This window comes from Phaethon lepturus, unplaced genomic scaffold, assembly GCF_000687285.1.
Source record: "Phaethon lepturus isolate BGI_N335 unplaced genomic scaffold, ASM68728v1 scaffold10913, whole genome shotgun sequence".
In the NCBI taxonomy this organism is placed as follows: Eukaryota; Metazoa; Chordata; class Aves; order Phaethontiformes; family Phaethontidae; genus Phaethon; species Phaethon lepturus.
In genome coordinates, this window is record NW_010526987.1 from 9,557 (window position 1) to 21,622 (window position 12,066).

The 12,066-nt window shown below is 35.7% G+C and overlaps 1 protein-coding gene across 1 annotated transcript in view; it reads right to left on the reverse strand.

Annotated features, from left to right (window-relative positions):
* Window positions 1-1,780: 1,780 nt before the first annotated feature.
* Window positions 1,781-12,066, reverse strand: part of LOC104617824 (neuropilin and tolloid-like protein 1) — a gene marked incomplete at both ends in the record, with an annotated part of 11,684 nt that continues 1,398 nt past the window's right edge. Inside the window, 2 exons of the mRNA XM_010283245.1 lie at window positions 1,781-2,029; window positions 11,643-11,780. Coding sequence (XP_010281547.1) covers window positions 1,781-2,029; window positions 11,643-11,780 — 387 coding nt within the window. The remainder of the gene's footprint in view (window positions 2,030-11,642; window positions 11,781-12,066) is intronic.

Below are 12,066 nucleotides of genomic sequence, written 5' to 3' on the forward strand. Positions count from 1 at the left end.
AATGTCAAGCCTTCTCCATGCCTACATAATAAAGGACTGGTCAAGTAATCATGCGAAATGAGAACTGCTTCCTGTTACTGGTGATCAAGGAGGCAGCAGTGCTGTGTTGCACTTGTCAGATTAATCATGTTCTCATTTTGGCCAATATTCCTAGAAACCCTCTATCATTTGCAGGGCTTCCTATTGAAATCTATAGAGGAAAAGAAAAAAGAGAAAAGACATAGCTGTTTCATCAGAAGTCTGAAATAATTTATGCTGCTATAGCAATTTACCAGCATTGATCTCTGTGTAGAAATCCACCTTACATCAGTAGAAAAGGAATGAGGATAAAACATGGTCCATGAAATTGTTTTTCACTTGAGAGTTTCTCAGACAGAATAAGCTGCAGGTTGTGCTGTGAACATCTTTTCAACCATAATACATAACCCTTTGAAACAAGAAGGACATGACATGTAAAGCAAAGAACTTTTTGCAGAGGTGGGGAGGAAAATAGCAAAAGCCCACAGAGCCATGGTAAATGAGAGATACGAATTTAACTCACTTTTCAGAGACAAGTATGTGTGGATATAGTAAAATTTCATCCACTGTCTTTGCATTTGCAATAGATACATATGTCTGGCTACCAGGTTATTTGCTATAGAAATTCTGTGTTCTGTTGTTGTTTGAACCCTCTAAATATGTTTACCCTCTGGAAGACAGTATCTTTGACTTAAAAGGAAATTGAACTATGCTGGGTAATTTTATAACTATTTTTCTTGCATTAGGGAACATGAGGGAAAGAAAACTGCATAGAGGAACATTCAAGTAGTCCTGCTATCTTCTATGATGCTACTGGAATAACTAAGCAAGCAGAATTTGGAGGCTGTTAATTTTAGCAGATATTCTCAAGAATATTGTTCCACCTAATACAACAATTTAGCTGAAACAATAGTGACATAATTGACAAAATTGCATAATAATTACAGTGCTCTAAAGTGAGCTATATTAAGGTATGACTCATCACTCAATACATAGGAAGGTACAGAACTACGTCAAATCCAGCAGTGCAGTGCAGTATAGTGTAGCTGCAGCCAAAAAAGAGATTTAAAATCAACAATCTTTTGTTAATAAGTGGGGGAGAGGAGGTGAATTAATGCAAAGTGTGACTATGAATTTTGTTTTACTGTAATGAATTAAATTTTAAAAGTGACAAGGAATAATTGTACAATTACAATTAAGATTTACATCTTTTTTAGAAAAATATTTAATACGTTTTATTATTTGAACCTCATACTTCCTCTGGCAATACTCGTAATAGTTTGCGTCATTGAAAAGGGAGAACTATTCACTCAGTTGAGGAAATGATTGGTGAAGTGGAAAAGCAATGATGGAATTTTCTGAGATAATTACATTTCTTTATTAGAATACTTTATCAATGATCATTTTGAAAGAAAAGCTGCACCGTGTAACAATCAAGCATAAAACACATAACTTCCCATGAAGCATTTTGAATTGTTTCTTATAATAGAATTCGATTGAAAACAATTCTTTTAAAAACTGCAAAAGCTAAATATATGCATCTTGGACAAAACTGTATTGAAAATTTCTTCCTTGAATAAGCCTTATTTATTATGCAAAAGACATATATACCTTCTACCATTTTCCTATCTGTTAATACTTTCCTTGATAATAAACATAGTCCCCATTAAAGATACTATTCAAAAGCACAATTATTCAACATCATTAGTAAAGTTACTATGCTAAGCTTTTTCTATCAAGAAGTGTGATAGTTTGTACTCACCAGGTGTAAAATTATACCGAGCAGAAAACCCGATAGATTCCAGCTCACCATCAGCAAAAAATTTAATCCATAGGAATCTGCCACTGGATTTTATCATAGGTGGATTTTGCTGTCCACAGAAACGTCCAATGATTGGGGAAAAGCCAAAAGGTCCATCTCGTACTTCAATATGGTCAAATTTACACTCCCAAGAAGGCTCTATGGAATATTTTTCATCAAAGTGTAGTTCAATGCATTGTCTAGGGGCAGCTAGAGATGAAAAGAAAATTATCTTATTATTTTCTAAACCAAGATCCTTCAAACCTAAAACAAAATTAAGGAAAATAAAATATATCAATTTTGTATACATCTTATAATTTTGCTTAAAAAAGATTTTGAAAATAAGTATGTCTATATTTCTATAGATTTTACACCATCAGCTTACTTGTCTATTCTTTTCCTTTAAAAAAGTGCTCATGACAGCAGTTCTTAGCAAAACTAAGAGAGATACCTATGATGTAAAGCAAAATACAGTTTAGGAAATATTGGTTCAAACACAAAATCTTTCTAAGAAATATGCATTTGGAAAACCAATGTTTCCTTATATTTGGTGGGGGAAATGTTAATCAGAATACTTTTTTGCCTAGTGCTCACAAAGATGAAGAAATAACTGATCAGAACGGTGCTACAGTAAGAAGGAGAAATTCTGTTCCTATATGTATTGCAGTCAATGACAAGCTTGAGTGTAATTGCTTATACTCAGAATTACTTATCATCTCATTTCAAACATAAGGGCAAATGTAGTGAATTCTCACTTAAAAACTAAACAAGGATGAAACAAAATTAACATTTAACTGAAGAGCAAACAATATTCTACTGAAAACCCTGAAGAAACATTATAGCAGTCACTTAATTAGACATAAAACCCCAAGTTTATTCATAGATATTAAGGTTAGTGGTAGTCAGAATGATCTCTAATAGAAATATTCCCTCACATCTCCTGCATAAAGCAAAATAGTTACTGGTTGAATAGTATTTTCTATTATTTCTCTATTTTTAAGAAAATAGTATTTTCTTAAAAGGAGGAAAAAAAAATCATGGCTTTATCTACAAATTTTAACAGATTCAGCATCCCTGGGGTGTGTTGTTCCTATGCTTAATCCTGTCCATAGAAAAAAATGTATGCCTTCAATATCTAGATAATGTTGTGATACAACCTTTTGCTGACAAAGCCTTCTGCTAAGACAAGGGTTTGTTGTGTCTCTGCCTGCTATGCCTCTCATGGGATCATGTCCTACACTTTACACATATTAGAAGAGGTTGAAATTGCTATGAGCTTTGCCTGAGTTACATTCTTTTCACATGAAAACATGCAGGATCAAACTCCAAGCCGAGTGCATAAGCTTAACATAGAAACTGCTGCCACTCCAGCAGTCACTATCCTTCCATTTCTTTCCTCAGGAATAGTATGAAAAAGTAGCAGCATGACCAGAACCTAGATCTTGTATGTATTTTGAAATGTTTTAAATTGAAGCTTTTGGGATGAGCTCATTACTCACATAAGAAGGGAGATTATTTAAAATGAACTAAATAAGAAGACATTAGGTAAATCTTACAATCTTTACATAAAAGCACACAATCAGATCCCATTTAAAACTATTTCATGTAAATACAGCCTCATTTTATAAGAAGCATTGAAGAAGTTAATAAAACATGTTATTTGAGAAGAAAGATTATTTTAATAGCTTTACTTCAATGTTAATATAATTGGGTGATTGATATTTATTGAAATATTTAATTTAATGTAAGAAAGAAATCTTATCTATTGTTCTCAGTTTGAAGAAATTCACATTTGCAGAAGTTCTTACTATTGGCTTGTTGTTATTTGTACCAATTCACAGGAAATTTGTGATCTTTGTGCCCATACAAATGCAACAGTAAAAGATCAAAACCTAAAACTTTACATATAATTGCACCAAATTCACAGTCCATGGAAAAGAAACTACTTTGAAAGCATGAAAAAGATTTACAAAATTAAAATCAGATAATAAAGCTCCTAAAGAAGATCTTATTACCCTTGGTGAGGTTTGAAGATGAAAGTAGATCTTTTAAATCATACTAGAAGACTGAATAACTGGAAAACATCATTGATTAATTTTATTCAGATATTTCTACACTTGACTTCACATATTTATAACAAATATTCATTTAAGCTTAACTGAGCAATACTAGGGCAGAAGAGAGCAATCAGCACCTTTCAATCTGGGATCCTATTTTGTATGCTCTTATTCCATTTAAAGAAATTTGTTGAGAACTACTCATCATTCACATAAAGACTGCAGAGTCAGGTACCAGAAACTCCATCCTGATAATGCTGTAGGTGGTACCTAAATGCTTTATTGTAATGTTTTAATGTTGCAAACTATATACGAAGATGAATTCTGCTACTATTGTTAGTGTGAGACAGCATCATACCACAATGTATGGCTACTCTACAATCTGCAGCAACAAGGAGATACCTGTTCCAAAAATGGCTTTACGCCATTTCAGTGATAGGACGAGAGGAAATGGCCTCAAGTTGCACCAGGGGAGGTTTAGATTGGATATCTGGAAAAATTTCTTTATGGAGAGAGTGTTCAAGCATTGGAACAGGCTGCCCAGGGAGGTGGTGGAGTCACCATCACTGGAGGTGTTCAAAAAACATGTGGACGTGGCACTTCTGGACACGGTTTAGTGGGCATGGTGGTGTTGGGTTGATGGTTGGACTTGATGATCTTAAAGGTCTTTTCCAACCTTAATGATTCTGTGATTCTGTGATTAACATGACACATCTGTCGTTTATAAACTTCCTGTGTTAGGCTTCCATTGTTCTCTTTCATACTAAGAAGAGGCTTACAAGTGCTGGGCCATAGTTAAACCCTTAACAAGTCTTCTCTGAATCCAGGACTCATGTAACATATGATGAGCATGAGGCACCCTCTGAGTTATATCTCAATCATTTGATATGATTTTTGGTGTTGAAAAGGAGCCCTAAAACCAATTATAGCCTCAGTAGAGTATAAAAGGAGTCTTTGTGGGTAAAAGAGAATCAGGCCTACAGTTACATGTGAGATCTATTGACCTAGTGAAAGCACAGCCTAAGAAAAAGCTGCACAATTTCTACAACCTCCATGTAGCTCTCTGAATCTCATACTGCAAACTAGTTTTACAGTGAGAATATTGCTGTAGTTTTCTCTGCAATCAGCAGAGACTGAGCACATCCATTATGTGCTTTTAAATGCACTTATTTGCTTCATCTTGTATAATATTTAGAGTTAAAGGTTAAATGTTTTGTTTGCAATAATCTACCTAAGAAACAAAATTATTGAAGTCTTCATGGAAATGACCATAAGGGATGAAAACCTGCAACTCAAACTCCCAACTTTAACTTCCTTTTAATGAAAACATATCATTTCGAACTTATTCTCTGGCTTTAGCAAAGGGTTTCTTTGCCAAACGCAAGCTAAAACAAGCACATATTGTATAAATACACATCTTGTGCCACAACCTTTGCAACAAAGTGTGTGCAAATGTGTCACAATAAAACTTACAGAAATACAGTGAGAACAAGTCCAGAATAATGACTAATAACAACGTATGTATAGCTACAGAAAAACAAAATAAAACAAAACCCCAGAATATGCAATTCTTCCAGATTGGATTGGAATCTGGCCATCTAATCAGAAAAGGAGGGATGAAGCGGTCATTTCTGGTATCCTTATCTATGAGCTACAGCCTCTTCAGGGATATACATGTTGTGGTGTAGACTTATCCATAGTAAGAGTGGCTTTGACATGCACCTCTTCCAGTGTGGCCTTATCCATGGGCCACAATGCCTTCAGAGATATACTTGCTCCAGCATACCCTTACTCACAGCCATAATCCCTTCAGAATTAAATCTGCTCCAGCATGGCCTTACCCATGGCTGCAGTCCCTCCAGGGGAGTACCTGCTCTGTCATGGGCTTATCCATTGCCACATGCTTTGAAGTGCTCCAGTATGACCTCATGCACAGCCCCTGATGCTTTGAGGTGTACCTGCTGCAACATGGATTTATCCACAGCCACAGATACTTCAAGGTGGACCTTCTCCAGCGTGGACTTATCCTTGGACCACAGTCCCTTCAGGGATATACCTGCTGTGGCACAGGCATAAGCACAGCCACAGGTGCTTCAAGATGTACCTGCTCTCACATGAGCTTATCCACGGCCACAGACACTTCAGGGTGTCTGTGGACCCATCCACAGGTCACAGTCCTCTTGGCTCGAGTTCACACTGGAGTTCCAACCTGTCCAGTACAGCAGCATGGGAACAGCAGCAATGCCCCAGCCATCTGCCAGCCCAGGCACATCACCATTGCTATTATCAAAATGTTCCCAGGCCCAGCTGAGTAAGGTGATAAGCAGTGCAGCCATACAACAAGCAGCAAAAGCAAAAAGCAGCCACCAACAAGCACTAGACTCTAATGTACAATAAGGCAAGCAGGCCCCATGGCAAGCACAGGATCCTGCCCACTAATAGCTAAACTGCAAAAACAATTATAAATTTGATCTAGCACATTCAAATCAAACCTGCCATTATTTCAAACCCTCCGGGCACCAAAAAGGACTGTTGTGGTTTAACACCAGACGGCAACTAAGCACCACACGGCCAGTCGCTCACTTGCTCCAGTAGGATGGGGGAATCAGAAGAGTAAAGTAAGAAAACTCGTGGGTTGAGATAAAGACAGTTTAACAGGGAAAGCAAAAGCCATGCACTCAAGCAAAGCAAACAAAGGAATTCATTCTGCTACTTCCCATGGGCAGGCAGGGGTTCAGCCATGTCCAGGAAAGCAGGGCTGTACCACATGTAATGACTACTTGGGAAGACAAACTCCATAAAACTCCCAATGTCCCCTCTTCCTTCTTCTTCCCCCAGCTTTATATACTGAGCATGAGGTCATATGGATGGAATATCCCTTTGGTCAGCTGGGGTCAGCTGTCCCACCTGTGTCCCCTTCTAGCTTTTTGTGCATCCCCAGCCTGCTCGCTGGTGGGGTGGGGTGAGGAGCAGAAAAGGCCTTGACTCTGTGTAAGCACTGCTCAGCAATAATGAAAATATCTCTGGATTATCAACACTGTTTTCATCACAAATACAAAACATAGCCCCATACTAGCTACGATGAAGAAAACTAACTCTATCCCAGTCAAAACCAACACACAGGTAAAGCCCATTGACAACTTCAAAACATTTTCTGTGGCTACTATGTCAGGAAAAGTTTTTGTCAAGTCCAAATGAAATACACTGAAGCTGTCTTATAAAATGTTTTTACTTCAACTCTTTAAAGTCTTCCATATTTAGTTTTCAATTATCTTTCTTCAAAAATATTTAATACCATGGAAAGACTACTTAATGCTTGCATGTCTTGTCATATTTTTCATCTAATTATCTTACAGAAGTGGTGTCTTGAGATTTTACATTCAATCAAAAAAAAGGTATTGGATTCCAACTTGCAGCAGAAGAACAGTTGCAGCAAAACCACACAATTAGGCTTTTAATTCTAACCAGCCTCTATGTCTGTGTAACTGACAGCTGAAGTTAAGCGAAATATCTGTTTCAATTTGCCAGACTACATGGATATAAGACACTGAACTCAACACCTACCCCCACCTATCTGAGCTGCTACAGTACTAATAGTTTTCAATAATCTTTGGTCTTTCTGGTTGTCCAGCTGTTATTGATAAGAAAGCCACCTATAGCCTCCGTTTAAAAGAGGATTCTTTCCTTGTTTTGATGAAAACTTTTTGAACAGAAAATACACTGTGAAATACAAAAGGGCTTTGAGCAGAGATTTTTTTTACAGTGATACATGACCATTTTCTAACACCTGTGAAAAATCTATGATTAAAGAGCTTAATGGTCTTTAGTGAAAACATGGAAGACTTTCAAGACAGCTAACTCTAAATGTTCATGAACATTTAAAGTGGAAGATTTATTTCATGTCTCCATAAAATAATTCTAGTCCATACCTATATTTATAAATAAATATTTAATTATTAAAAACTAAAGAATGGATAAAAATCTTACAAGTATTTCACTTACAGGATTTCCAAACCAATTCTTAAGATATATTGTATAAAGTACAACTGTCCCAATCCTCAGGTATTTTTAACCCAAACAAAAGCCTTCAATCCTACCAGATCGCCTGTCCAAATTTCCCTTTGGAGCACACATGCCAAATTTTCTGCAGTCTGGCAAAGCCTAATGCTGCCACTGCTGTGGTTGTTCTGGGCAGCTGTGAATTCTGCCAGGTTAGAATCATGAATATGCAAAACAAGGATGAAATTGGGCCCAGCAGGGAATTTAATGTGTACACTCAGCTATTTCCTACGTTTTCTAAATGCCCAACAAGACTGAAAGAAAAGAAAAAACCCAAATTCTCAATGCATTTTGAAAGGCTGAAGGGATTCACCAGAAGCTCCTCTATAGCATAATAATTTTTGTACTGAGTCTATGACTTCTGGATGACCTAAAGGATTTCTTTTAGAAAGGCATCCAATCTGGACTTCAAAATTCCTGGTTGTTCCAATAGTTAATTATCATTACTACTAAAATAGAAGAAAAGAAAGAAGAAAGAAAAAGAAAAAGAAACTTCTAGCTGTTTGATCTTCATATGCCTTTGCTAGGATAGAAGCCTCTGCAGTCAGAAATCCTTTTCTCTTTTAGAAACTCACAGTCTATGATCATGGCAATTTTTGCCAGCTTCTTTACTTGGCCAAAGTAATTTTGAATGATAAAAGGTTTGCATACATTTAAGATGAGCTACAATGTGGGGGAAAGAATTGTATCATGAGATGAAATTCAGTTTTATTACAACACACTACATGCTGGAGTCCAAACTCAAGTCCTCTAAAGTCAGTAGGAACTATGTGTGAGAGAAGTCATCAGAATCTGCCCTAGATTGTGCTTGGTAGCAAAAAAATAAAGGAACGAAAGCAAGCAGGCAGGACAGAACCTGGTGATTCATACACGTATTTAAACTCACATCACACAGCTGTCAGTATGGTATATACAGTCCTGGTATGCTGAACTCTCTAAGACATACAAAGGAGAGATAGTAATGTGGGAATGCTGTAATGGATCATATCAACAGTCTCCCTAGCTTGGTACTTGGTATTCCACAGCAGCCAGAAGCCATTTGAAAAGCGTTCGAATCTAAATAATAAATACAGGAGTAAGACGCATATAGAGATGTTTCTGGCTTACTCTAACATTGAATGGATGTTTATGTCCTGGACTAGCAAGGATTATCCACTCTATAGATCATTATCCTACCTCAAAGATGTTTTTACTAGTGAAATAATTAATTCTTTTTTTGCAATCTTTTAACTTGAATATCTTATGCCAATGAGTTTCGCAGAATATAAAGGTATGGGATAAGATTTTCACTTGCTAGCCTCCTGTATAATTTTTCTGCCATCTTTCTATGTTCTAAAAAGAATAAATATGAACAAATAATTCACTCTAATTACAAAATAATTTTTGTTGTCCTTCAGTGTGTCTCCTTTTGACTTTTCTGAAAACTGCCACTTTTTAAAATATCGATGCTCAGGCATTTTACTACATCTCTGTTTATTTTTGTGACATCTTTCAGACACGACTATTTCTGATATTTTTAGAAGATAGAAACAGACAGGGAGATCAGAGCTGAAAATGTTGTAGAATATGCATGGTTCTCATCAAATGATATACTAATAGAGCTGCTATCATCATGGGTTTTAAAATACCTGGTACAATCTAAACTGTTGATTTTGGCTGGAGAGGAAGCAGAAAATATCAAAGCTGTAAGAAATTATGTGAAACTTTTTTTTTTTCCCAGATTGATTTTTTTCCCATAAAATATTACAAGTTGTCTGTTGAGTTTGGGTTTTTCTTTCTACTATACATTGCTCCAAACTTGTCATCATGGAATTTCATCTTCATCATAAAAATTGTTTGATTAAATCTTTCTTTCCTAAACTGTTCTTATTTCCAAAGTGAGCTATTCTAAATCAAGTTATTTCAACAGTGTATTTTGCCACCTTTCAGCTTATTAACTATATTTTTATAAGTACTTAACTACTATAGTAAAGATAAAGGTCTTTACAGTAAAGGGCTTTCAGGGACCTTCTTTCTGAGAGGAGGAACACCTTATGCCCTGAGATACTGGACTAGGGTTTACAAAAATGGTCTGTATTCTTCCTCCACTGCCTTTCTCTTTAATGATAAAACATGTCTCTGTGTTTCAGATCCTTGAAGATAAAGTAGACTTACTTCTTCGCAGCCTCACAGGAATGTTAGAAAGATAATTTGATCAATATATGCAAAAATACCTGGATCTAGCAACGTAAGTGTAATAAAAAAATGTAACACTCAGTAGTATGCATTGAACCTACACTTTTGTCTTTTTTTTAATTTTATTTTTATTTTAAATCAATTACTAAACTATGAAAGAACTTAAATGTTTACAATACATCTGCTTAAAGTCCAGACTCAAGAGGGAAGATTGGACAAGCATAAATTTTCTTTAAAGGGCTTGTTTGAAACCATGATTTATAATCATCTCTTTACTTCTGACTTCAGTCACGTTACCTAGCGCTTAAGTGTAATTCAGAGATGTGTCATTTTGCTGTGATTTTTTTTCCCTAACCAATACATAAAACGTTTATTATCCATCATTTCCCTGGAAGATTTTTATGAAATATGTTTCTTTTACTAACTCAGCACTAGATTTGGAAAGACAGACTGATTTCTAAAGGGTCCAAGTGGGGGGTTCTAAAGCAGCTAATGAAATTTGAATTAGCTATACATCTTTGAAAATCTTTCTTGGAACTACCTGCATCTTTAGTTGAATAAATATTTCTATAATTCCTGTTCCATCATTAGTAGTTAATCATTCTGTCCAACCAAGCATGGATAGAACAAGCATCAGTGTTGTATTTTGCATGTATTCACAACTCATGAATGAATCTTCTTGGTTCCACTGACTTACCACTCTGTACCCAATTCATCCTTTCAGCTCTTAAATTCTGGCAGTATCTAATCTCTATTACTTTCCACAGATTCATTTTTACAACAATCCCTTCAACATCCATTGTACTAAGACCAATGAAAGAAACTGTGTAACTTGCTTGTAATACACTTCTAGCCTTTCTTACATTATCTCCATGCCTGCAACTGTCTACTCTTTAAAAACTGTGTCTTACAGCTGTTCACTGTTAATGTTTATTCTTTTCTGTTTTGTTTTGATGTTGGCTTTTTTTTTTCCATTTATTTTCATTTCACATGAACACTTGGAATGGAAAATAATATTGACACTCACTATATGGATGTTTTCTGTATGACTTTACTGTATTTTGCCTATCTATGCTTGTCATCCCTGATTCAGTTATGATAAGTTTAAAATACCTATACAAAAGTCAAAAGCATTTTTGTTTCCTGTGTTCACTTTTTTTACTCATTTTAAAATATTCTTTCTTCTGTCATGTTACAGCATTTTAGGTTCTGTTCATTCTCTGAATATCCTGAAATAAATTATACTGTGTTTATTACTAAATGACTCATGCATACCTACCACCTGAACTAATTTATGAGTGATGTCAGGAAATAAATCAAGTATTTTCCAGTATTTCTTAATATGCTCTACAAAATTTTTAATTTTTTTGGAAAAAAAAAAAGGAAAAGTGCAGAGCTTCTCTAAATCTTGTGTCTTGAGAAGACTTGTCATGAGCATATAGGCTTTATCTACTCTTCACACATAATGAAATAAAGCACTTTTTTTTTAAATACAGTTGATGATAGAATATAAAGATTCTTCAGCTGGTCACCTTCTATAATGTAGACGCACTCTCTGTCAGGAGGATACTTGTTGGGGTAATTGGGAGAAGTGAAGATGCCTCCTTCTGCATATTTTGTCCAAGTTCCACACTGCACTGGTTTCTGTCCTTCGGAAGTAGTTTGCTTTTCTGTGAAATGATCACATTAAGCATTATATAATTAGCTCACAATTTACTATATCCCTATAACACTTATAACTCCCTTACAGAATAAAGCAGTCCCTTCTGTCAGTGGCCTCTGCTTTTTTCTGTTGAGACTAAGAGTATGATCATTGACCTGGGGGAAAATGAGGCTGTTCTTTAGGGGTATGAACATATAATTCTTACTCAAAACATTTTTTCAAAGCAGAGAAGAGGCTTGGATGTCTAGGGGAAGACATAGGTATATTGCTTCTTAAATAATAACTCTGTAGGG